Source organism: Rattus norvegicus, chromosome 15 (genome assembly GCF_036323735.1).
Source record: "Rattus norvegicus strain BN/NHsdMcwi chromosome 15, GRCr8, whole genome shotgun sequence".
Taxonomy (NCBI): Eukaryota; Metazoa; Chordata; class Mammalia; order Rodentia; family Muridae; genus Rattus; species Rattus norvegicus.
The window spans coordinates 69,341,570-69,368,568 of NC_086033.1; the positions used below are offsets into that span (position 1 = coordinate 69,341,570).

Below are 26,999 nucleotides of genomic sequence, written 5' to 3' on the forward strand. Positions count from 1 at the left end.
AAAATACAGAGGACTGGAGAATCTGGATACATGGCAGAAGTACTATGGTTCTGGAAGCCTCCTGGGTTCTCACAGGAAAATAAAAGCCAAAACCAGGTGGCGGCAAACACAAAACAACACGGATAACAAAATAACACTGGATAGCAATGCCGACCTCCACAGCTTCAAAAGAAAGCAGCTGGAGACTCACCATCAGACTACAAGACCTTCACACTAGCAAAATCAGGCCAGAACAAACAAGAGAAAGAGAGCAACCAAGTTATGAGAAAGGAAAAGCCAAAATCATGAGCAGTCTCAGTGCTGTGTGACTGGTTTGGTCTGACACCATAATAGAGGACTCCAGAACGGCGCAGGGAGATGGGAGAGGCTGGGCATCAGGGTCCCCGAAGGCCAACACTCAGCTCACTGGGCTGAGACAAGAGGGAATTCTACCTGGAGCAGAAAAACGCTGGGAATAAAATTAAAACTGAGCAGAACATTCCTACAAAATGAAAGACATCTCTGTTGGCCAACACAAAATGGATAGCATGATGGATGGGTGGGTAGTGGGGTGTGTGTGTGTGTGTGTGTGTGTGTGTGTGTGTGTGTGTCTGTGTGTGTCTGTGTGTCTGTGTGTGTGTCTGTGTCTGTGTGTGTCTGTGTGTCTGTGTGTGTCTGTGTCTGTGTGTGTGTGTGTGTGTGTGTGTGTGTGTGTGTGTGTACACATCTTGTCTTTTTGTAGTTGGTGTTTTGGTCTTAATGAGTTTCTCTTTGTTAGATTATTTGTTTTCTCTTTTTTAATCCTTTTGGTTTTCCTCTTTGAGTTTTTATGTTATTTTATTTTCCTTTATTTTATTTCAATGATAGAGAATTTCCAGGAAGGAGAATAGGAAATTTGGGGAACAGAATCTGGGAGGTGTTAAGAGAACAGAAAGAATACTACCAAAATATACTGTATAAAAAACTATAAATAAACATTATTGTTTGCCAAATTAAATATGAGGTCAGATATTCAGTAAATAGAGAAGACAAGAAACAAACATTTAAAACAGATAAAGAAACTGAAAAGAAAAAAAGAATTTAAGCAGAAAAAAATTAAACAAAAACTTTTTAAAGTTAAATGGAAAAAAAGAAAGATTTCACAATTCACTTCCAGGTTAAAAACAGGATGAATGTTTCCTGTTGCATTTCATACCCTTACATGAAACAGCCCTTTGGCACATGACCAGTACAAGGTACAGCTTTTAAATGTTAAAAAAAAAAAAAAGTACATCTCTGCAGGTCTAAAAACCAATCGGAAGGAATAACAGAATAAACAACTCATTTGAGAGGCAGAGCAGAGCTAAAATAAACAATATGCGTACATCAGAAGAGGAACAGCTAAAAGGTGGAAAGAAGGCGGGGCCAAGGAATGGTAGAGTAGGGGGATATCAATAAAAACATTCTGTTTGAAAATGTAAGAAAAAACCTAATACCTTAGTCTTAATTTATTTTATTTTTAATAAATATATAGTTATATCATTCCCCCATTCCACTTATCTTAAAGTTTTTAGTTTAAAAAAAAATGTGGGAGATTGTTCAGTAAGATAGAATCAGTGATTTTTGGTAGGATTATGTTTGGTCTTGGCAGGCATCTTTGTGCGTATTGTGTTTTAATTAAAAGCTTGCACTGCTCTTATAAAATAACCAAATACAGCACAAGTTATCTATGAGCCAATGAAGACATTCACGCATACACACACATGCACACTAACATACACACACATGCATGCACACACACATGCACACATGCACACATACATGTGGGAAAGAATTTTAAAGAAAAGAAATTTTAGTTTCTAGTTTTAGCTACAATACTAACGTGACTTCACAGATTATTTGGACATTTCTCTCATTTGCAAACCTCAAGATATACATATAGTTCAGATCTTCAAGTAAATAAAAACAGTCTAATGACAACTAAATGTATCTACCAAATAGAAGTATAACAATGTTATGCTTAAGAAATCTGGTGCCAGGAAATGAGTTTATATTTTATTCACACTGTAAGATATAGCTTTCCCAGAAAAGTCTGCAACTAGTATAGCAAATACATAATAGAACACACAGAGAAGCTTCAGATTGAACTGTAATGAATTACAAAGATTCCTCACTTACTGAATATCCCCTGGAAAACATTTTTAATAATGAAGGGATTTAAAATAATATATAATACAGATAAAAGGCTAAAACAAATTTTTGTTCTTCGAGTTTAAGTGCTACCACTACACAGCAAACCTCAAGAAATAATAAATCTCCTTTGCATGTCAAAATGATGAGCCCCATTGAGTCTGTGAAGAATTCATTCCATGTAGGGATAACTGAAGGATACGACCAACAAACAAAGAGAAACTGCACAGTGGTTTTCACAGCATTTGCTTCTCCTTCCTGCTAATGGTGTATTTGTTTGTCTCTTTTTCTGGAAAGAAGCAGCCTTTTCTTTGATACAAACATTCTTTCCATGTGATGATCTCTGCCAATGGGCAGATGTCACTGGGAGAGTCTCAGCAGATACAGTAAATGCCCCACCTGGGGTCCACGGAGATGCTATGTAAGTACATCACAGGGAGATGCTACGTAAGTACATCACACGGAGATGCTATGCGAGTACATCACACTGAGATGCTATGTAAGTACATCACACAGAGATGCTACGTAAGTACATCACACGGAGATGCTACGTAAGTACATCACACGGAGATGCTACGTAAGTACATCACACGGAGATGCTATGCGAGTACATCACACTGAGATGCTATGTAAGTACATCACACGGAGATGCTACGTAAGTACATCACACGGAGATGCTACGTAAGTACATCACACGGAGATACTACGTAAGTACATCACAGGGAGATGCTATGTGAGTACATCACACGGAGATGCTATGCGAGTACATCACACTGAGATGCTATGTAAGTACATCACACGGAGATGCTACGTAAGTACATCACACGGAGATGCTATGTGAGTACATCACACAGAGATGCTATGTAAGTACATCACACGGAGATGCTATGTAAGTACCTCACACTGAGATGCTATGTGAGTACATCACACAGAGATGCTATGTGAGTACATCACACGGAGATGCTATGTGAGTACCTCACACTGAGATGCTATGTGAGTACATCACACGGAGATGCTATGCATTAAGTACCTCACACCTGAAGCCAGGGTGTGAACGTTCATTCACCAAGTTGAAGATTGCATACCATCAACACTTTGGCTCCATTAGATTAGTATTACTCTATGAGGTACAAGGTGAAGAAGGCCATATTCTACAACCCAGAAGCCTTACTCATGGTCCACATAGCTATCTCGGAGAGCCTCTGAGTTCAAATAAATGCCTGACCTCCACATGCAGTAATTCTGGTTCAAATGTTTACCCTCACAGTCTGGACGTGAAGACACCTGAATGGGTCTAAATGACTCTTGTGCAGACTCAGGTCTGAAGCTACTGTTGTGGGGTACTTTGTTTTCTTTGTTTTCCTTCACCAAGTATCTGTTCATAGAACATTTTCTCTTGTGGGTTTTCCTTCAGAAACGTTCCTTTTTTCAGAAATTCATTCCATATGATCATTTTCGCATAGTGTTCATCTCTATCATAAACGGGTGGCTCCTTTAACTAGTGCTTTCTAAGACACTGATAAAAAATATGGACCTCTGCTAAGACTGAACCCTCAGTGAACGTGATTGTTGGGGGGAGGGTGGCAATGGGGGGGGGAGGATGGGGAGGGGAACACTCATATAGAAGGGGAGAGGGAGGGGGTTAGGGGGATGTTGGCCCGGAAACCAGGAAAGGGAATAACAATCGAAAAGTAAATAAGAAATACTCAAGTTAATAAAGAAAAAAAATATATCTAATAAAAAAGAAAGAAAAGAAAAGAAATAGTTATCCCGTGTGAGGTAAACCTGAATAAAAGGACAAATATGGTTTAAAAAAAAAAATATGGACCTATGACATGGCTCAGTGAGTAAGGCAACAACCACCAACCTTGACACCTTCAGTTTGATCCCAAGACTCTACAGAAGGAAAGGGAAAAACTGATTTGTCCAATCTGTCTTCTGACCTTTATCCACATACCCACCCACAAACAGAAAGACACACAGAAACAAATAGACAGACAGACAGACAGACAGACAGACACACACACACACACACACACACACACACACTAAGATGTAATGAAGTTTTAAAATTTTTTTAACTTGGTATGAATCACAATAAGAAAAATATCGGAGAGAAAGAAAAACTCAACAACCATGAAACAACCACCTCAGATGACCTCCGATGCCAACAACTGGTATAAACACTATTAAACAACTCCAAGTCTAAAATTCAGCAGACAATTATTTTCCTACAGAGCCCTTAAAAAATAAAATAGAATAAAAACTTACAATAAAGGCCATTTTTACCATAAACTTTAAAGACCAGTAATGTGGAATTCTAATTTAAACCTATGAAAATCTCTTCATAGCTTGAAGGGGCTCGAGATCCCATATGTACAACAATGCCAAGCAACCAGAGCTTCCAGGGACTAAGCCACTACCTAAAGACTATACATGGACTGACCCTGGACTCTGACCTCATAGATAGCAATGAATAGCCTAGTCAGAGCACCAGTGGAAGGGGAAGCCCTGGGTCCTGCTAAGACTGAACCCCCAGTGAACATGATTGTTGGGGGGGGAGGGCGGTAATGGGGTGAGGAAGGGGAGGGGAACACCCATAAAGAAGGGGAGGGAGAGGTGCTAGGGGGATGTTTGCCCGGAAACCGGGAAAGGGAATAACATTCGAAATGTAAATAAGAAATACTCAAGTTAATTAAAAAAAGGGAAGAAAGAAAAAAGAAAATCTCTTCATACAAGAAAAAGTGATTGGTTTTGTTCATTACTATCTCCTCCTTGAGGACTACCTTGTGCCCACTAACAACTCATAAGGATGCTATATTAACTTGAGCTCTTGAAAGATAATTTTAATTCTATATAAATAAAGTCTGATATACACAGGCAGAAATTGAAATTATAAGTGCTACCCAGATTATGAGAAAATATGCTTAACAAGAAATGGATTCACTCACTGCCCTTAAGCTCTGAAATTTTCTCCTACTCAGCAAACAAAAGCAGGAAAGAAAAAACTCCAAATGCCAACGACCAAATTTTACTATGCTTTTTGATCGCAAGGGGTGGTTTATGAACCATAACCTAAAACACATGCAAAACAATCCATGTTAAATTTAACAGGCAGTAAGTGCAAAACTGATAAATCTAAGTTTCTAGTGTTAAACTACATAAACTCCTTAAACAAATAGGAAACTGAAAACCTTGATGCATTTCCATCTAAGATATTTGCTAACATTAACACGTAAGGGGTCAGGGATACGATAAAGCAACTGAAAGCACCCGCTGCCCTTGCAGAGGTCCAGCATGTAGTTCCCGGAAGCCACACGGAAGCGTACAACCATCGGGAACGTGAGTTCCAAAGGATCTGATGCATCTTCTGACCTCCTCAGGCATCTGCACCCACATAATGTGCATGCATACATATATATTAATTAAGATGAATGAAAATAATAAATAAAACCAACACTTAAATCCTAAACCAAAACAGGGACAATGGAAAGCATAGAAATTTCCTCATAGTGTCATAAAATTAATAATTCAAGGCTAAAACAAATTAATTCTAATGTTGGCATCCAGAAAGACAAATCAAAGTGAATGTCTAATACATTCTCAAAATAGTTCCATTGATGCCAAGGACAGTCATGCTCCCCATACTTAGAACATGAGACTGAGATGGAACTAGTGGAACCATGAGAGGACCTCTACACACCTGCAACACTGTATCATGAACCTTGTAATACACACATACAAATAAATACTCAGATGCATATGCAGCACACAAATATATAGGTGCTTACATACACATATACCCATATACATGAGTACTATTGTATACATGGATTTGCATGCATATGCATACATTTACTTACATATACAATACTACAATCCCACACATAGGAACTCAAGTTAGAACATAATCATGGAGAAAGGGGGGCAGGATCAGGTATGGGGGAACCAGGAGAGAAGCCCAGAGGACCAGGAGAATGAATGGAAAGATATAGCTGCTGGGGTGTGGTGGGGGGGTAGGGAGAACCTCTGGAAAGTTCCAGAGACCTGGGATAGGAGAGGCTCCCAGGATTCAATGTAGTTTTGTTATTTAAAACTTTATTGCTTTTTCTATGTCTCTTCAAAGGTTCTAAAATGCTTGGAGTTTAGTCTTGTTTTTTATTTTATTTTAAAAATCTGAACACTAATTCAGCAATATTTATGGAAGAACGTTAAGCCATTAAGGTATTTGAACTTTTTTAGTACATGCTCTGAAATCCTTACAGTCACATAGAAATGAGGCAGACGACAAATAGACAAGCAAAGTGAGAGAGCTAGCAAACTTCTGTGAGTCGCAGAGAAACACACTTCTTCTAAAAAAGAACCAGCTTGTAAACTTGGACTCCCTAATCAGCTCTTCAAGGCCTTCATGCTCTCTACTCCTTTCATAGGTCTGCTATCTCTTCTGGGGAATATAGGTTGGTGCCTCTACGGAAGTGCTTCTCAACCTGTGGGCCACAGCCTCTTTGTGGGTTGAACAACCCTTCCCCATGGCTCATCTAAGTCCATCTGAAAACATGGGGAGAACATGGAGGCTGATGTTAAGATTCCTCACTGTACCTTTACAGGTTGTTATGAGTGTTCTTAAGAAATGGATGTGTACAGGGCTTTGTATGTTTAGGTGGGCAATTATATCTTATCAATTGGATCAGAGGTTATTGTGTTGTGTATTCTTTCTTGTGGCAAATTAAGTTTAAGAGAGTATGTGGCAGCTGGGACACTAAGCCACCACGGAGTTGTGATGTGTGTCTGTGGCATGGAAACCTGCCTTGGGACTTGGATGGAGAGAGAGATTGTTACCAGGCTCAGAGGAGGCCTTCAGCAGTGTGATATGGGATGGAGCAAAGCGGGTGAGACGCTTTGCTGACTGAGATTAAGACACCTACCAGATACCTTGGTGCACTGCAGTGATGGATCTAGAGGAGGTAAAAGAAAACCGATTTTTATAATTTTACAACAACAGATGGCGAACCAACCTGTGAAAATCCACTAGTAATCCTAAGAGTTGAGAAAAAGTTTTATTTTCTAAGTAAGAGGAGGCCAGCACCATGTTGAGTCATGTGATGTCTCAAGTCAGGAAACTTTAAACAAAGAAACACAAAAGCAGCCTGGGCTGGCAGGCTGTAAATCCCCTGCTGTGTGATAAAGTAATGGCAGTTCAGAGAGTTAGAGATTAAAAGCTGCTTTTTAAAGAAAGTTGTTTAGAAAGTCTTTCAGGATACTCATATTCCTTCTAACATGGTCTCCACGGGAATTTTGGGTTGAAATCCTAGTTAGACAAGCTACTTCTTAATGACAGGTATTATTAGAAGGTGATTAACTTTGTTTTTAAAAACAAGGGAGTACAGAGATTACCCAAATCATGTGGGGATTTTCATCCATGGTTCAGATTTAGGGAGAATTAGTCAAGTAGAGAATCGTGATATTTACAAGTTATTAAGGTTTAATAAAAATCTGTGGCTCTGGGTAGAGAGCTTAACGGATAGATATATTTTGGGCTAAAGTCCTGGTTTGATAATTTACTTATTGATATTGGAATTGATAGAAGGTATTTACAAATTATTAAGATTAATTGGGCTAAAGCCCTAGTTTGATAAGTTACTTGTAGATAGTGGAATTGATAGAAGGTGTTTAGTTTTTTTATGAATTACCCCACTAAAGGCCATATGGCTTGTTGATGCCGGTGAGCGAGAGTTTGTGGTTATTTTTGATATTTACCACAACAGGCAGCTCAGATTCTCTTAACGTGGTCTTCATGGGAATTTTGGGTTAATTTCCTGATATCACAGAGTACAAAAGGCTCATTGTTTAGCTTACTTCCTTTTTTAAAATGGTTTAATCTTCATAAAGGATATGACTTAGTTTTATGAACATATTATTACTCTGGGACAGAGTGCAAGATACAAGCTTTTCTGATTACAGACTAAGGAACATAGTATTTTGGGAGAAATATTTTTGTCTTTGTGTTTTTAAAAAGTGTGATTAGGCTGTGGAAAACTCACAGAGTCATACTGATCAGATTTGAGAGAGGGAGACCACCTGAAAAACTAGATTCAAAGGAGAATCGAACAAAAAGCTATCTCGATTCTAAACTTTTGTCTTGAGAGTTGCATTTTGCAGAATGTGCCTACTTGGATTCCTGGTCTCAAGGACTTCAGCTGGGTCCAGTTAGAACACATTCGACTACTGCATTTGCTTCATTCTTCCTACCCGCTACTCCAAGGATATCTCAACACCCATGTACAGCTTTAAGAAGTTATAGAGGAGTCGTCGCCCTAATTCCCTAGACTTTTGGGGGGGGCTGAAAATGGTTATTGTAAGGTTGTTTTATGAGAAATCTAAAAATGGTTGTAATTTAACAGGCAGGACTTAGCTAGATTGAGTTGTATAGTCATAATCTCATTGATAACTAAGCTAAAATCATATCTTTGCTTTGGTATAGAATTTATTTGTCAAAAAAGTTTAAAAGTACAAGGTTTAGAGCCAGTCCTTCTATTGATGTCATTACAAACTTCTGAGTTGATAATACATGTGAGTTAAGGGCCAAATAGCAAATTCATGGCTCTGAGTTTGTGAGAGTACTTTCAAGGCAATATTTAGGATACGGAGACAATAGTCTAGATTGCATTATAGAGATATATGTTTTTCAAAAACGACAGAAATCCACAAAATAAAAGATTTAAAGTTATTTATCTTTTGTTGAGACATATCTGCTCCTAACAGTTCCCCTTTGGCAGATTTAACGAAGAGATTGAACATCTCTAACCACCAGGTGAGGCAATACTTTGTGGCTAGGAAGCCACTGGGCAAAACTGCCTGTTTCATCTGCAGTGTAATACTGTCCAGAAAAGGACAAATTATGCAGAATAGTTGACTGATAAGGTGTGCCAAGACAGAGTGATCAGCCCTTCGAAAATCTGCATTTCAAGCGTCTGTCAGTTGATTTTGGGCCAGAAGGCTGAAGACTTGTGCTCACATGTTGCTAACAGGGGACTGTGCTAGTGGAGATTTGTCTCTACAACCTCTCAGTTCTGGAAGCCGTTTTAGGTCTCCTATGTGTATACATATTTAGTCATTCTCAGATTTCTGACGGGGTTGAAGACTGATTATAGTCTCATAGTTTATCAGGCTGTTTACCTCTGAAAATATATATTTATTAGATAGTTATCAGATAGTATACAAGCTAGCCAGGATATAATATAAATTTTAAGGCTTTCTTAAGCTGGAATGGATAACTAAATGTTCTGTTTAACTGATAAAGTGTTGGACTGGGTATTAGATATATTTTTTGCTTTTAATTACAAAATGATAATAGTTGTACTCAGCTTATATTTGAGAGAATTTTTTTTAATTAGACAAAGGGGGTGAAATGTGGGATGATGTCACAGGTGAGGCAGATACAAGATAGAATGAGGCCTGTCATTGGACGAGAAGGAAGGATGGGCGGGAAAAAAGTTTGAAGGAAGGGGAGGAGACTGGAACGGAAAGGAAGAGGAGACAAGAGGGACTGGGAGAGTAGCCACAGAAGAGAACATGGAGGCTGATGTAAGGATTCTATGCTGTACCTTTACAGGTTATTATCATGTTCTTAAGGGATGGACGTGTATAGGGCTTTGTATGTTTAGTTGGGCAATTATATCTCATCAATTGAATCAAAAAAGAAAAAAGAAAAAGAAAACATGGATATTTACTTTATAATTCAAAACAGTAGCAAAAAAATTACAGTTACAAAGTAACAACAAAAATCAGGGGTCACTACAATTTAAGACATGCATTGAAGGAAGGGTCTCAGTATTAAGACTGCTAGGAACTACTGCCCAAGGGCCTCAGTTTGCTATGGCCATAAATTAGTATGAAAAACCTTACAAATAGAACATTGGAAGATTCTGTTCTAAAATTAAAAAGGATAAGTGTTAAATTTTATTTTAATCAATCTTTTGTGATGGAAGAAAAGATATTTAATTGGTCTAAATGATTATTTTGCTCCCCCTTCTAAGTGGGATTGAAGTATCCACACTTAGGCCTAATCCTGTAGAGACTTGAGGCCCTAGTGAGGGGGGATACATGTGGGGGGTGCACCCTCTCAGAGACAAAGAGGAGGGGAAGTGGGGGGAAGAACTTTGTGAGGGAGGACCAGGAGAGGGAAAACATTTAGGATGTAAATAGATAAAATAATTAATTAATAACAATAAAGAAAAAACTTTAAAAATGTAAGAAAAAAGTTCAAGTAGAGTTGATGTTTTCTTATATGTCCATTTATTTTTTTAAACTCCAGAATTAAAATGCACTTATACACAGATGGGGCTTTCTACATCAGTTGTAACTTATATAACATATCCTATGTGATTATACTTAATACATTTATGCCTGCTGTATTTAAAATTTATTAACAGTTGTCTTCCCTAGCTACTCCACACAACACAATTCACCTACAATGCTTTGGGTTTTGTACATTGACTTTCACGTATTTTAGTTATGTGTAGTGTTAAAAGTTATATATGGACCAAATGGCTCCATTAATGATCAATGACAAGAGTACTTTGGCACCAATCTCTGCTATCTAAAACCTTGGCTGACAAATACTAAGAGTCAATAAACATGTATTAGATAAATAAATGTCTTTGGAAAAATTAAAATTGCGCATCATAAATTTATGTTATAGTATACTTTTCTCTTTACCTATTACAATGAGTTTGGTATAGTGGTAATATGTGATAGAATGATTTTAATCACAAGAATAAGCAAATAACAAGGACAACTTAACAACTACATAGAGGTAGTCACCAGTGTCAAATGATCTAAAAATGGAAGAAGCAACTTAATGGCGACAGAATGCCTATATGACATGGGAACTGTCATTTTACAGCTGGGGAAAAAAATTAAAAAGAATTACATTAAGATGCTTATGTCCAAAAGATTAAAAAAAAAGGAGAAGAAAACCTTTAACTTCTAAATGTCAGCCACATTAAAAGACAAAAGCCACTAATACTGGTATCACAGCAGCTGAATACAGAGCCTATTTACACTAGACTAGAAAAGATATACATGCTACTCCTTCTAAAACTGAAGGTGAGCCTGCCAAAACAAGAGATGCGTTTAAAAATTAAACATCACTTGAGTCTTTCTTTCAAAAGAAACAGCACTGTGGATAAACAGTGGTGAGGTATAAATAACTTATGTTCTCGTAGTCTGGCCTTAGGTTAAAGAATCCTGGGAAAATCAGTGTATAAGCTACTTCTTTCTAATCCTGTTATAAATTCAGCCAAAAGCACCCCCTCCTGCCTTTTGCTTCTTGGTAAGGCTCCTGTCACAGTAAACCTCAGTTCTCAGCTTGACACACTTGGTGAAGGCAGAACCTTACTTGAGAAAGGTTGGCCTGTGGGCTTCTCTTTATTGTTAATCGATAAAGGAAGACCTGATCCACGGTGGGCTCTAATACCTCGGACACTTGGGCCTGGGCTGCATAAGAAAGCAGGCTGACAATGCCTTCAAGAGCAAGCCAATATGGAGCATCCCTCCATGGTCTCTGCTTCAGTTCCTGCCTCAAGGTTCCTGCCTTAGCTTCCCTCTGAAGATGGGCTGTAATTTGTAAGCTTAACAGAACCAAACCCTTCCCTCCCCAAGTTGGTTTTAGTCATTTTTTATTGCAGAAAACCAAAGCAAACTACAACACCTCCACATTATATTTTTCATCCAATCCCCATTTTTCATAACTTCTATCAAGCTGATTTGTTTTTCAATAAATTTCTATGTGCCAATTATACCTTCCCAGATACTTAGTATTTGCACACCTTTTCACTGTTCCCTGGAGAATTGGTCACTACAGGGAGATACAATGTTCCTTTCAATCCTTACATCTGTACTGTGTTTGAAGATGATCTGCCCATAGGAAAATGCATAATATGGAATTGACTATTGTGAATCCTAACTTAGACAGGTAAAATTGTATAGTACAAATATGATCTTCATTTATAAGTGACACTGGAAATCAATGACTATCTTAATTCACCAAGAAAGTAGTCTCAGGACACACTGCTGTGCTTCTTAGCAGTGAGACTGGCCAACACACACACACACACACACACACACACACACACAAAGTTTAAGAGAATACTATGAGAAATATCTTGAGCTAATTTATTATAATACTTTCTAATTATGCATTCAAAAGCCCTCTGATTGCAGTTTTGCACAAGCGTAAGCACTTCATTAGACAAATGCATTGTTTTCCACACTGCAAGCTGCAGCGTTATTTGTCAAGCTGACAGCTTTACTTACTGTCTTAGAAGCAGTATTAATGTACTGCATCACCATTTCTTTTTTGATACTGAAGTCTTTTTCCCGCAATGGTGCCTTTTTATCTTCATTTAAATTCATATCTTCCTGGAAAACACAATTAAAATGCCTGATTTTAGAATCTAAGTAGAGCAGCCTTTCCCTGTATACACTATGAAACAGAAAGATCAATAATTTGTGACTCAAGCAGCATTAATTGTTTTGGAATGATTTACACATGGTTCTGCCTAAAGGAAGGGGAGCTGGGTAGACAGACAGCATTCTAGATCATTTAACAGGTAAAACACTTACCAGAAAAGCTTTAAACTCACAGCAGGCTATTCAAATTATATTCACATCACTATAGATAATTAGACAGTTGCAGATTTCTGCCTTTCATAAGGTCATTAGGATTCAAAATTTCAATATATTTATTTATTTTACAACAGCTGCACCTGAAGCTATCTTGTACTGTTTTAAAGAGATAATCTGCATACTATAAAAATAAAAAAGTAAATAAACCACCACCTTCCAGGATAGCTACAAGCACATGAATAATAACAGATGTCTACTACTAACGCAAGAAAATGGCTTAACATTCTATGGTTTGAATCCTGTCTGTCTATCCCCATCAAAAATATTAAGAAGTTAATTTACTGAATGATTTAAATAACATAAAAGTTGGGCCTCTGAATTAATACAAGAGCTTATGAGCTAGATCAAGATAAAAGTCTAACATTTCTCAACATCAAACCTACAAGGGTTTAAGCGTCCTATCCTTTGCCATAAGACTGGCGTTGACAATAACCCAAGTCTAAAATAGCCACACAAGTATGTGAAGTCCCTAATCTGTCTCAGAGGCTGTTCTGGTAAAAGACGGGAGGCTGAAGACAAAAGTGGCTGCTGGAGAAGACCACAGACAGCCCTGGATCACACGTAGGATGATTCATAAAGCATTTGCATGATTATAAGTTCTAGATTTACTACACATGAACCCATAAAAATGAGGACTTCAGGTCACCTATACAACCCAGCAAGCCAAATTTTCCCAAAATTTCATTCTTCAACAATGCAGATCATGAGTTTATCTAACACCAAACAATCAAAGAGCACGTGGCTCCTTTCCTTTCACACTGATAGAAATATTTACAAGGGTTGGGTATTCTGAGCACTAGTGAGGTTGAAGCAAGAGGATGAGTTCAAGGCCAGCTTGGAATATACAGCTGTATAGAGAGGAAAAAAAGAGAAAGAGGGAGAGAGGCAAGAAATTTTGACATTTTGGAACTTCCTGTTGAACAGACTGACAAAAAAGAAGTAATCAGTGATGCCCCTTCTTTGTCTTGTTAAAAAACAGCCCAGGTCATTAAATGTATGTGCTTCATTCCCTCCCTCTCTAAGCTAGTTTCTCAATAGGCTTTACCCTCACGTACAATTTTGAGGGGTCACACAAATGGCGCAGAAGCTTGCTACCTAGCCTGACAATCTGAATTTGAGCTCAGTGACTCAAACTCCAGAGGCTTTTGAAACGTGAAAACTTTCCATGATGGACCAAATTGACTACCATGAGATGTTCTCTGTCCTCAGCACATGCACCCCTGTGCACACATTCATTCAAAAGTTGTGTGCACGTGTATGAAAAAACTCTGAAGAACGTTTAGAATTCCTGGGAGAGTCCATTGTGGCAGTGACAGGGATGATATTATCATTCAAAAGGACATACATAGGAGGCATTTTTCACTTAACCCTGTGGCTCAGAAAAGAAAGATGATATGAGGAGACACCCCTTTAAGAGAAGGCTAACTGTAATAGTGACTGCTGTGCAAGCCAGGAGACCTGTATTAGATTCCCATGTAAAAGATGGCAGAAAAAAATCATCTCAGGGAGCGTCCTCAGATCTCCACTTGAATGCTGTGGCACCTATATCCATGTTGTAGTGGTTTGAATGAGAATGGCCTCTACTGACTGATAGGTTTGAATGCTTGGTCACTAGGGAGTGGAGAAAGGATTAGGAAGTGTGGCCTTGTTGGAGGAAATGTGCCACTGGGAGTGAGCTTTGAGGTTTCAAAGGCCCATGGAGCCTCTCTTCCTCTCTTCCTGCTGCCTGCTCATCTGGATGTAGAACTCTCAGCTTCTTCTCCAGCACCATGCCTGCCAGTATGCCATGCTTCCCACCTCGATGATAATGGAGTAAACCTCTGAAATTGTCAGCAAGCCTCCAATTAATGCTTTCTCTTATAAGAGTTGCCTCAGTCAGTGTTTCTTTACAGCAATAGAACACTAAGATACATCATGTACACACAAGATGATGATGATGATGACAACGACGATGACGACGACGACGATGATGATGACAAAAATCAAAGCTCTGACACTATTTCATCCAATGGGATCAGACAGAAAATAAAAAACTAAAAGTTATATGTAAACTCATATATTAAACTCACAAGAGTTTAATGTACATTAAATATCCCAGGAATCAACTATTCCACAGTTACAGTGCCCTTTTCAAGTTCTCCCTACTCTGTGCTTTCTTTCAGAAATGTAGTGCATGAATACCAGAACAGCACACCAACAATGAAGCAGACATTCAGGAATGTTGCCTTATGGTTCCTTGAATGGTCAGGCCAGTTGTTTCTATTAAAATACACAGATACATGTTCTACTATGGCATTATACCACATTCTTAATTATGAACATAGGTAACTCATTTTTACGTACAGAAAATTTTATTGGCCATAAGCCAGGCAAAAAAAGACAAACGGTGCATGAAAAGACTTGATCTCAAGGGCATATACAGTAGAGCAGGGCTTGCCAGAGGCTAGTAAGGTGGAGAAAAGAAAGAGAGCTGGTTAAGTTTATAAAATATAATAAGTTTTAGCATTCTACACCACAGTTGAGTGTAATAATTCATTTATTAGCATTTCAAAATGAAAAAGAATTTAAGTGTTTCTAACACAGAGAATGATAAATGGTTGGGGTTAGGGGTATATTAATTCCCTTGCTTTGATCACTGCACATTGAATGTATATGTTGAATTCACACTGAAGCTCATGACAATGTACAATTATTAAGTGACACTTACATAAGAACTACACTGAGAGAAAGAGGAGTTAGGGAACAACTGGTATCAAAAGTGGGAGGCCTAGCAGCATCTGTACTCTGTATTAAATTACAACAGCAAATTAAAATATTTAAGAGACACAGAATACCAAGAAACAGATAGCTTATTAGTTGAGCTGAAATCAAATTAAAATTTCAGGAAGGAGAGATGGTTGAAAGGAAAAAAAATTTAAGCTACTGCTTTCTTTTCAAAGAGGTGTTACCAGATAACATTCATCCATAACTAAGAATGGTTGTGATACTTAATTTTAGTTGACAGTTAATTTCAGATTAATACTTTGGAGGGAGAAGCAGCCAGATAGCTGGTAAGCACTATAGAATGTCTGGGAGGGTATTTTATAAACATACTGGCCACTTGAATTTATGGACTGATTAAAATGATTTACCCTCACACAATAGGGCAAGCCCTATGCAATCAGTTGACGGCCCAGATCATCCAAAGGGAAAGGAAAGGTGAATTTGCTCTATCGCATGGGTACTCTTCTTTCCTAACCTTGGGTCTACAGCCTTTCAACTCTAGACACTGGGGCCATGTCTAACCCAGTCCCACACGTCAGGTTTTCAGGTCCTGGGCACTACACTACAAACCACTGTATCCACACTAGCCCCTCAATTCTCCACTTGTCGAAGGCCTGTGCTAGGAATGAGCCTCCATGATCTTTTAAGACAAGTCCCTTAGTAACAGCCTTCCCATATGCCACTGTAGCGATTGGTATTCCTATTGGCTCAGGACCCTCTAGAGACTACTACCTAGTGCACTTGTGTTAGGACGGGTCTAGCTACTGTCCACTGGTTTATGGCAAAACTCTCTTGTCTTGCTAAGCAGTCATTTTACAGAGAATTGTGGGATAGGCAGAATCCCAATGCTTTGGTTTGTTTAAAGGACAAAGAAGACAAAGAAAGAAAATTGGATTTAATTAACTCCCAAAACACAGCAAAGCCTGATGAAGCACCCCCAGGTATATGACTACTCGTAACAAGTTATTATTCTCTACACGAGGAGAAAGAGCACTGCAAAGAGAACCGAGGAGGAATGCAGAAAAAATAATCATATGGAAATATATAATGCAAGATTTTTAAAATAGATTTTTCTATCTACAGAAAACAGTGCTAGAAGAATAAAAAAAAACTCCTGAAGCAACAGCACCCAGCTTTGAGAAGTAATTAAGTCCCTGAAAAACACCTAGGGAGTTTTATCCTAGAAAATGCACATCTACATTTTTGAGTTACAATTCCAGGGAGTCTGGACCTCTCAGACTATCTACAAAACTGAGCAAAGTATGACTGGGAAAGACAGAAGAATACCACATCAATTTTCCTAGCTTCCATCTCTTAGTTAACTTCAATGAAGGCAGAGAGTAGATGAGCAAATGCAATGCAGAGAGCAGGCAACCTCAGGATAAGGGAAGGTGAGGAAGCAAAGAGATACAAGAATGGTAGCAACTGTGGAGTGCCACTTTGCTCTAAACTGCTACACAGTCTGGACCAGCTGGAGAGGCCAGCCTCAACAGGTTGGCCAGGCCTGGGAGTTAGGATGCTAGTTTGAGCTGGGTGTAGACACTTGAAAGATAACAATAAATCATTTGAAGGACCCTCATCACCTCTGGTGCTCTGGATAAACACAGATGGGGATTGGTGGAGCATCAACCAGAATCCACTCTGACAACTAAAACTAATTTCCTTCATTAAAATGAGGCTTCTGTTACAACTAAAAATAAAAAAGAACTTGTAGAGATTGTCTAAATGAGCACTATAAATCATTATGAATTAACTAATTCATCCTTCCAAATTTAATATGCAATACCTTCTACACTGTAAATAAAGCCATAAATGATAACATAAGTACTGATCTTTTTACAGACCCAATATGGCAACTTGCTGCAATGTATTATTTGTTTTATCAAATATATATTATACTCAAAGTGCTGAAGACAAACTACATAGAACACATAAGGTCTGATAAGTAATTTATTAGACTCTTCAAAACTCCTGCTAATAAAAGGAAAAAATAGTAACTTTACACAAGATAAACAGCCAACAGGACAATGGGAGCACACAATTTTAATCCCAGCTGCTGGGATGCAGAGGCAGGCAGATCGCTGAGTTTGAGTCCAGCTTTATCTATGGGTGGGTTCTAGGACAGCCAAGACTTCACAGAGAAACCCTGTCTCAAAATCCAAATAAATAAATAAATACCCTGAAGACTCCACTTTGTTTGCATAACAACCCAAAATTACACGAACTGAGACATCAATATGACATATCATCTGATAATTATACATTGGGAAGGATACATCAGCACTAGGATAGGACATAAGGAAAAAGGAAATGAAACAAAATCAAACTGAGAGCACTCTACAAACTGAGCAGAATTCTTCAAAAGCCTGTCAGTGAGTGGAAGAAACATGGGGACGCAATGCAAACTGTGACTGGATCCTGGACAGGAAAGAAGGGTGGCTAAGAATACAGTCTATAAAGCATTAACAATGTTCATTTCATGGAAATTTAATAATTGTCCATATATTATAGAAGATATTGACAAGGAAATACTAAGCTAAGGATACATTAAAAACTCTACTTCTCTAAGTTTTAGGTTTAAAATAAAGTTGTTAGAAAAGGCAAAGCTAAAATATCCTAAAAACAGTTTTAATGAAAAATTGGGGGGAGAAAAAGCAATGGGTGGTTGGAACAGGGACAGGAATTTGAACAGAGGTGTGAGCAGTGGGGGATGGGGAACTGGAAGTAGCCAAAAGAAAGTCCAGATACCAGGAAAGCAAGAGATTCTCAGAACCCAACAGAGATGAAACTAGCTGAAATGCCCAACAAAGGGGAGGGAGAACCTGTAGAAACCATATCCAGAGGTTAGGCAAGGTCCCCTGTTGGGGGATGGGGCCACCTACCCATCTCCAAATTTTTAACCCAGAATGGCTCTTGTCTAAAGGAAACACAAGACAAAGAAGAGTGGAGTAGAGACTGAAGAAAAGGCCATCCAGAGACTGCCCAACCTGGGAATCCATCCCATATACAGACATTAAACCCAGATACTATTGTGGATGCCAAGAAGTACTTGCTGACAGGAGCCTGTTATAGCTGTCTCCTGAGAGGCTCTGCCAGAGCCTGACCAATACAGAGATGGATGTTCACAGCCAACCATTGGACTGAACAAAGGGTCCCCAATGGAGGAGTTAGAGAAAGGACTAAAGGAGCTGAAGGGGTTTGCAACCTATAGGAAGAACAACAATATCAACCAACTAGACCCCCAGAGCTCCCAGGGACTGAACCACCAAAGGGTACACTTAGAGAGACCCATGGTTCCAGCTGCATATGTAACAGAGGATAGCCTTATCTGGCATCAGTAAGAGGGAAGGCCCTTGATCCTGTGAAGACTCAATTCCCCAGTGTAGGAGAATGCCAGGGCAATGAGGTGCAAGTGGGTGGGTGGGTAGGGGAGCACCCTCAAAGAAGCAGGGGGAAGGGGATAGGATACGGGGTTTCTGGAGGGAAACCAGGAAAGGAGATAACATTTGAAATGTAAATACATAAATTATCCAATAAAATAAAGGAAGAAGGAAGGAGGGCGGGCGGGCGGGCGGGAGGGAGGGAGGGAGGGAAAAGAGATAAACAAGAAAAGAAATGAAAACAATTTTTCAAGTTCTTTGAACTTACCAAATAAATACATAAAGAAATAAGGACAAACTCAAGCTCCTAAGAAGTGTTCAAACTCTATCCAAAACTCAGCTAGACATCCAAGGAGTTTTCTCCCAAACACAAAGCCTAGTTATCCCAGTTGCTCCTGCTTTGGACTTCAAGCCTGCTCTTTGAGCTATGTATCTGGCCCCTTCTCCAAGCAACCTTTCCACAAAAGACTCCTCAAACTTCTTTGATCTTAAATAAGAATTAAATGACTGGGTCTGGCCCCATATTAAACATTAATAAACATCATTTTATTTTGGAGATAAATCCTCTATTGATGTAGTTTGTGGGGAATTCTTCAAGGTAACTGTGGTCTGCAACCTGCACCTGAACTCATGTGTCTAGCTTGCCCTGCTTGTTTCCATAGAGTTCTGTCTATAGACAAAGCCCATTCCCTAGGGTTCAATACTAGATGACTCGCACTTGTGCATGCCTTGCCATCACCCATGAAGAACCAATATCATTGGCTTTCTTGCCAGCAGCAACCTTCTCTTTCATTTTCCTCAACTCCATTCTTCATGTTGCGTGTGGTCTGTTTCCTCACCTAAAAGCTGCCTTCTCTCAAATGCCACCTCCATGCTCCTGCCCCTGACTTCAATCTCCATGCTGCAACTTTACTTCTTTTTTTTTTTTTTTTTTTTTTTTTGGTTCTTTTTTTTTCGGAGCTGGGGATTGAACCCAGGGCCTTGCGCTTCCTAGGCAAGCGCTCTACCACTGAGCTAAATCCCCAACCCCAACTTTACTTCTTATAAACCTTTTTTTTTCTCCTCTTTTTCTTTTTTCTTATCTTTTATTGGATATTTTCTTTATTTACATTACAAATGTTATCTCCCTTCCTGGTTTCCCCTCAGGAAACCCTCGATCCCATCCCTCCACCCCCTGCCTCCATGAGGGTGCTCCCCAACTGACCCACCAACCAACTCCCTCCCATCTCCCCACCCTGGCATTCTCCTACACTGGAGCATCCAGCCCTCACAGGACCTCTCGTTCCACTGATGTTCAACAAGACCCATCCTCTGTTACAGGGGGCTGGAGCCATGGGTCACTCCATGTGTACCATTCATGTGGTTTTTTTCTTTGAGTTTGTTTATATAGTAGATTACATTGATAGATTTACATATATTAAATCATCCCTGCATCCCCGGGATGAAGCCTACTTGATCATGATTGTAGATCATATTGATGTGTTTTTGGATTCAGTTTGAGAGAATTTTATTGAGTATTTTTGCATCAATATTCATAAGGGAAATTGGTCTGAAGTTCTCATTCATTGATGGGTCTTTAAGGAATTGGGTAGTGTTCCTTCTCTTTCGATTTTGTGGAATAGTTTCAAGAGTATTGGTCTTTTTTGAAAGTCTGATTGAATTCTACACTAAACCCATCTGGTCCTGGGCTTTTTTTTGGTTGGGAGACTTTTAATGATTGCTTCTATTTCTTTAGGGGTTAAGGGACTGTTTAGATGGTTTATCTGATCCTGATTTAACTTTGGTACCTGGTATCTGTCTAGAAAATTTCCTGCAAATCTACCTCTAATCTTTTCTCTCTCCGTGCAGACTAGCTCTTTAATCTATTGACTATTTCTTCATTTGTTAGGTTCCCCACTTGTCTCTCCTCCCAGCCTCTTATGTACAATAGTTAACATGTTTGCTTTACTCCATGTTACCTCAATTCTCAGTTTACAGATCTGTTTTGTTCTAATACAATTTGCTGCACATTTCACAATAGACAGACCTTGTTAGTCACTTTTTTAAACACACACAATTTGCCAATCCTGTTTCGTAACAATCATGAGATAAGGATAGAACTCTAGAACACAGAGCTGAAGCCTGAATATTAGCAGGTATCTAACCAAGAACCCTAAATAACCAATACTCCAGAAGACTCTCGAGAGCCTTCAGAAAACACTACAATTGCTTTCTCCATAGCAGAAATCCACTCGGAAGCGCTATAAATTGCTTTGCATCACTCCTGCAACGGAGCACAGGAGAACCACACAGATCCTTGGTGACATCCAATCAGGGTGACTGTGTGACTGAGCACTAACACTGAGACTCCTCCCAAATATCACTAAGTTTTGTGACTTTGTCTGGTGCTTTGTCCGCCCAAGAAATATGCCTTTCGCTTTGTACAAAAGCACTGAATGGATGAAGGGTAGGCCCAAAAGCACTGAGTGGATGAAGGGTAGGCCCAGCCTGGAGCCAGGCCACACTAGTGGCTGCCAAGAAACTCCATAAACTTTTCTCTATCCATTGGAGAAGGCCAGAGGGCCCTACATACCAAAACTTCGCCATTCTGCTACTGTTTTTAGACACACTGACTCCATCATATGCTGATAAAATATTGGCACAAAGTAAATATTTTGACACTATCTCTAGCAAAATTGAGAAACAAAAAGATATAAACATAATATATGAGCATATTTAGACAGTAAAGAGCAATTGAGTAGAGATCGGCAAGCAGAGAGAAGGCATTTTTTCAACTGAATTACAAATGCTAGACTCAATAATTTCATTCATGAATGTAGATTTTATAAGACAGCATACTCGTTAAATTTACATACATCAAGTTCAGTGGGATAGTTAACACCATGGAGAGTCAGATTACATTTAAAATGATGGACTATTTGAGCACTGGGAAAATGCATACAAGCCTCGAGTTGAAGATGGTCAGAGTGAAGGACTTTTGCCAGAAAGCAAATGAGCACTTGCTAGGCAAAGGCTCGGCAACAGTCACAAAATGGACATGGGAAAGACAATATTATAAATGATCAATACATCTTAGGAATCAATAAAAACACTATAAGATGAAAAATTAACACAACAGCGAAACTAAACATTCATTGTTAAGGCGAAAGATATCACTGGATTTAAATAGTGTGTGTGCATTGTTTCAGGGTTTGCAAGGTGTTTATTAAGATCACATCACTCTTGAACAAACTGGCTAAACATCTTAAGAGGAGGTCAACAGGACAGCCTAATTATAAGTCTTGGCACCATCCTAAGAGCATAATTTTACCCAAATAACTTCAAAAAGTACAACGCTATGTTTAAGCACATTTTTATCGTCTTCCACACTATACAATATCAAATGATCCTTTTGGTGTTTATCCCCACACTGAGGTGTATTTTCACTACTATGAATGGTATCATGCCAACTGAAATTTTAAAAAAAATAAAATAAAGGAAGATTCATGGTCTTATTCCAAAACTAGAGAAATGTACCTTACTTTGGCAATACAATCACACTTATCTTTACATGAGGTCTAGATAGAAAGAGAAAAGTGGAAGATGAACAGCAGCAGAAAGCTGCGAGCAGTAGAGACTACACGGGCAATCAACTGTTTGCCATAACGCATGAAGGCCTGAGTTAGGTCCCAGCACGCAAGTCAGGAGCCAGGCATTATGTCATGGGCATATAATCAGAGAGCTGAGAGGACAAAGACTGGAGGACTCAGGAGGCTCACTGGTCAGTAAACCTAACCTGAAAACAGGAAAGACAGAATAATGCCTCCTGCAAACTGACACCTGACCTCTGAACTCCAACCCCTGACCTCCACATAAAGACACACTGGTATACCTATAGATACATTAAAATGAAATAGGAGATAAAATGAAATGGGAAATAGGATGGATATGCTTGCAAGAATGTACAACTGAGAATTAATGTAATTATTACTTCACTATAACTAGTTATAAATAAGCTTTTTCTTTTGCCTATCAATTTTATGTGTGCAGTGAGCAGTGTAAACTATTCTCAACTGAAAACTAAATTCCAATGTGTCTTCATGCCAGTATCAAGCACCAATAAAGAAAAATCAATTAATATCACTTTTACTGTATAAACTCTAATTTTAATAGACCAAACAAAAGTGTAATGAATATGCAAGGTGATTCTCAAGTGTGATTGACTGAGGAGTGATGCCTAGCCAGAACAAGCATATTCAGAATCAGCTCCCAGCACAGACATCCGCCATTGATTAAAAAGCATCTCATTCACTTACTTTGAAACTTTTAAAAACACCAGGCATTTCCTCATAAATTACACTACAAATTAAACAGTCACTTAACCTCAGACACAAAGGCTGACTTTCCCACTGTGACAGAGAAGGAGGTCTTGCAGATGGAAGAAAGAAAAAGGAAAAAATGGTTTGAAAGCATTATACAAAAGGTCAATTTGTCTGTGGTGGTTTTGATTATTGCTTTCTCTACTGTTCCATAATCTTGAAATTCTACATTTCTACAATTAGGAAAATACAAGCAGATCTAGATTTCTACTATATACTGAACACTGTTTCAAACACAAATGTAATAACTTTAGGATCGTCCTCATTTCTCTTCAATAATACCAGTATATATATTAGATGGACGGTCACCCAAGCTCTATTGCTCTAAGTGCCAGGAGACACGTCGAGTATAAGCTTCCAAGATGGTGTAGTGTACAAATGTGTTTTCTCCTACTTCTATGCTACAACAAAGCCTGATAAACATCTTCCCAGATGATTACAGAATCTCAATTAATACATAAGTATCTCAAGCAACTTTACTAAATTGTTCTCTCTGCACATTCTAGAATTTAATTACTGACAGAATGACTCTGCTATCGCTGGCACTCACTTAATGCCAGCTGATGATGGCACCCTGATAGATGACCTGTCTCACATGCTGCTCGTCCTCTCAATAATAAACATGAGGAAATGAAAAAAGATAAATGCATGAAAAAGCTCTTCACCGCCTTAATATTTCTGTGTTGCTGGGTTGCGGGGCAGAATAGCAATTCCAGCTAGTCCTCATCCAACCCAATGGTTTAAGGCAGAAACACACAATCTCTTTAAAAATCTTAACTGTTTTCTGGCTTGGTACTCTTCTTTGACTGCAGCCCTGGGGACAGAGGCAGATGGATCTCAGTGGGTTTAAGGCCAGGCTGTAACATAGCAACTCTAGGCCAGCAAAAACTACGTACTGAGACAATGCCTCAAAAAAACTCTTAAAAGTTGAGACCTTTCATATATTCAATGGAAATTTGTTTGGAATTATGATGATAGATAATTAATCTAGTAGGGACCCAGATAACCAAATAATAAAGGACAAATTCAGTAAGGCATTCATATATCACTGCTCAGAGGTAAGGTAAGCAATGGGGAAGATTTTAAAGACTGTTTACCCAAGACATGAGGTATATGAGAGTTCTCAAATAAAAACATGGCGAGACACACAGAAGAGGCCACTGCAATTGCCTCATAAGATGCACAACAGGAGAGAAAAATACAGAGATAATAAAACCAGAGAAGTTAATCAATACAGACAAGTACCCAAGCGGGTTCAAGATGACTGTAGTGGTTTAAATAGGCTTGGCCCCATAGACTCGTGTGTTTGAATGCTTGGCCCATGGGAAATGTCACTATTAGGAGGTACGGTCTTGTTGGAGTAGTTAAGGCCTTATTGGAGGAAGTGAGTCACTGTGGGGGTGGGCTCTGATGTCCTGTGCACTCCACCCAATGCTGAATCGTACTCTTTCCTAGTTAGTTGCCTTCAGATCAGGTTGTACAACTCTCAGCTCCTTCTCAGCACCATGCCTGCCTGGACGTTGCCATGCTTCCTGCCATGATGATAATGGGCTGAACCTCTGAAACTGTAAACCATCCCCAATTAAATATTGTCCTTTATAAAAGTTGCCTTTGTCATGATGTCTCTTCACAGCAATGAAAGCCAAACTAAGACAATGACAACATCTCATACTGCTCTGAGAGCTTTCCAGAGAGGGAACTAAAGTAGAAATGGGAATTTGATGTAATTTTTTAAGGAATATGCTATATCTCATTTCTAGCTTTTGAGATTTGACATCTTTTAGATGGCTAATTTTAGCTCCTCTTCTGTAGGAGGCATATGGGAGGAGATATTATACAACAGGAACAGCTCCAATGCTATGGGAAGAGTCTAGAGAAAACCAAGGACATAAAGATAAGACAAGAGAGCCAGATGCAAGAGAAAGGAAAGAAAAGTGCAGATGGAGGAGAGGTAAGAAGAGAGGATCTGATGAGGACCAGAAAGGCGGTATCACGCTACCACAGCAAAAACAGAACCAATGTAACAGGTTATTGATTAAAGAGCTGTTTGCAATCACACAGGTACATAACCAAAACGAAAAGCTGCAAAGTTGTAAACTATTGTAGAAACATTCAAAATAAACAATTCTCTGCGGAAGTTAGAGTATATTGGCTTTCCATTAACAGAATATGAATAGCAAGTAGATTCAAAATAACCATTGGTAAATGCAGTAGAGCAAACTCAGAAGAGGGTGGGTGGAGTAAAGGTCATGGGAGGAGTGGGTGACATCAGAAAAAAGCAGAGCCCCCATACGAGGAAAACAGTGGCAGCACTTGTAATCTTCCATGCCTATGGTATGCAGCACAGGAGTCCACAGAGAAGCCCAAGCCCTAATCCCTATACCACATGAAAAGAGAGACTACACCTACATATAATTAAAGCAATGAGTCTCAAAGCAGGGAAATTTCTTGGGCTGTCTGGGGTCTTGGGCTGTCTGGGAGAGCCTGGTATAACATGAACAATTGAAGTGGATAACTTTCTCTGAATGCAGTCTGAAGACTGGCACATTAGAACAAGAAGCAAGAGATTCTCTAAGCACAAAAGGTTCAGCGGAATACACATAGAAGACAAGAAAGAACTCCAGAAACTGAGTGCCCTGCCTGCTAACAAGGAAAGGAGACCTCAGTCTCAGAACTTTGGGGGAGAGGAATCTACGAACAATCTAAATGAACAATAAGTAAGCATCCCAGCTGACACTAGCTTCAACCTCAGGAAGGCTTCAACCTCAGAACCAGGCTGCATTTCCAACTTGTATAGTCCTAACACTTGTGTTGTTTTAAATCCAGAGATTTGTTCTAGCAGTAATATTCCAGAAACCAAGACATTCCTGTACGAAATCAATGGCAGGTTATCAACAACCAAAGCCTACAAGTGCTAGGATCTCCACTCCAGTCTAACCCTACAGTAGACAAATTCAATAAGAAAAGCAAGGAGGAGGAATGGAGGGCAACTGTACTCTACCAATGGCGCCTACGGTCATCTCCAACTAGAACAAGTTTGGAATGTGAAGAAAGATATGCTTTCTTTTGATGACAGTAAACTAGGAAAGAACTGAAAGGACTAAGAAGCCACATCTGTAATCGACAAGTTGCTTTTAGTTGTACCCACTGAGTTTATGTCCTTCAAAAGGCCAGGTTCATTACAGTCAATAAAACAGGCAGGAGAACTCACTAATGTTGGTGTCAGATATCAAGGCTGCATAGATATATGCAATGTTGACTCCAACTAATTCATACATCTAAGATTCATAGGAAACCAAAACAGTCTCTCAGTATATACCAAAATATAAACACGGGTTAGGGGAAGCTCTTAGGACGTTTAGCTGAGGGTGGGTAAGATGGCCCAGCAAGTAAGGGAGTGTGATATCAAGCCTAGCAACCTGAACTCTACCCCAGTAACCCACATGGTAGAAGAACTGACTGCAGGCAAGTTGTCCTCAGACCTTTATACATGCCCTATGGCATGATCACATACACACACACACACACACACACACACACACACACACACACTCTCACATACACTCACACACACACATGTACGTGTACACCATTAAATAAACATTACATTTTAAATATATAACTAGAAATTCATCACTGTTTTAGAAACTAGACCATTATG

General features: G+C 39.0%; 1 protein-coding gene across 5 annotated transcripts in view; it reads right to left on the minus strand.

The window, feature by feature from the left end:
* Diaph3 (diaphanous-related formin 3) overlaps nucleotides 1-26,999 on the minus strand; it is a 469,632-nt gene that overhangs the window by 389,578 nt on the left and 53,055 nt on the right. For all 5 annotated transcript variants that reach the window (XM_063274163.1, XM_063274159.1, NM_001305172.1 and 2 more), the window contains exon 4: nucleotides 12,466-12,570. In XM_063274163.1, coding sequence (XP_063130233.1) covers nucleotides 12,466-12,570 — 105 coding nt within the window. The remainder of the gene's footprint in view (nucleotides 1-12,465; nucleotides 12,571-26,999) is intronic.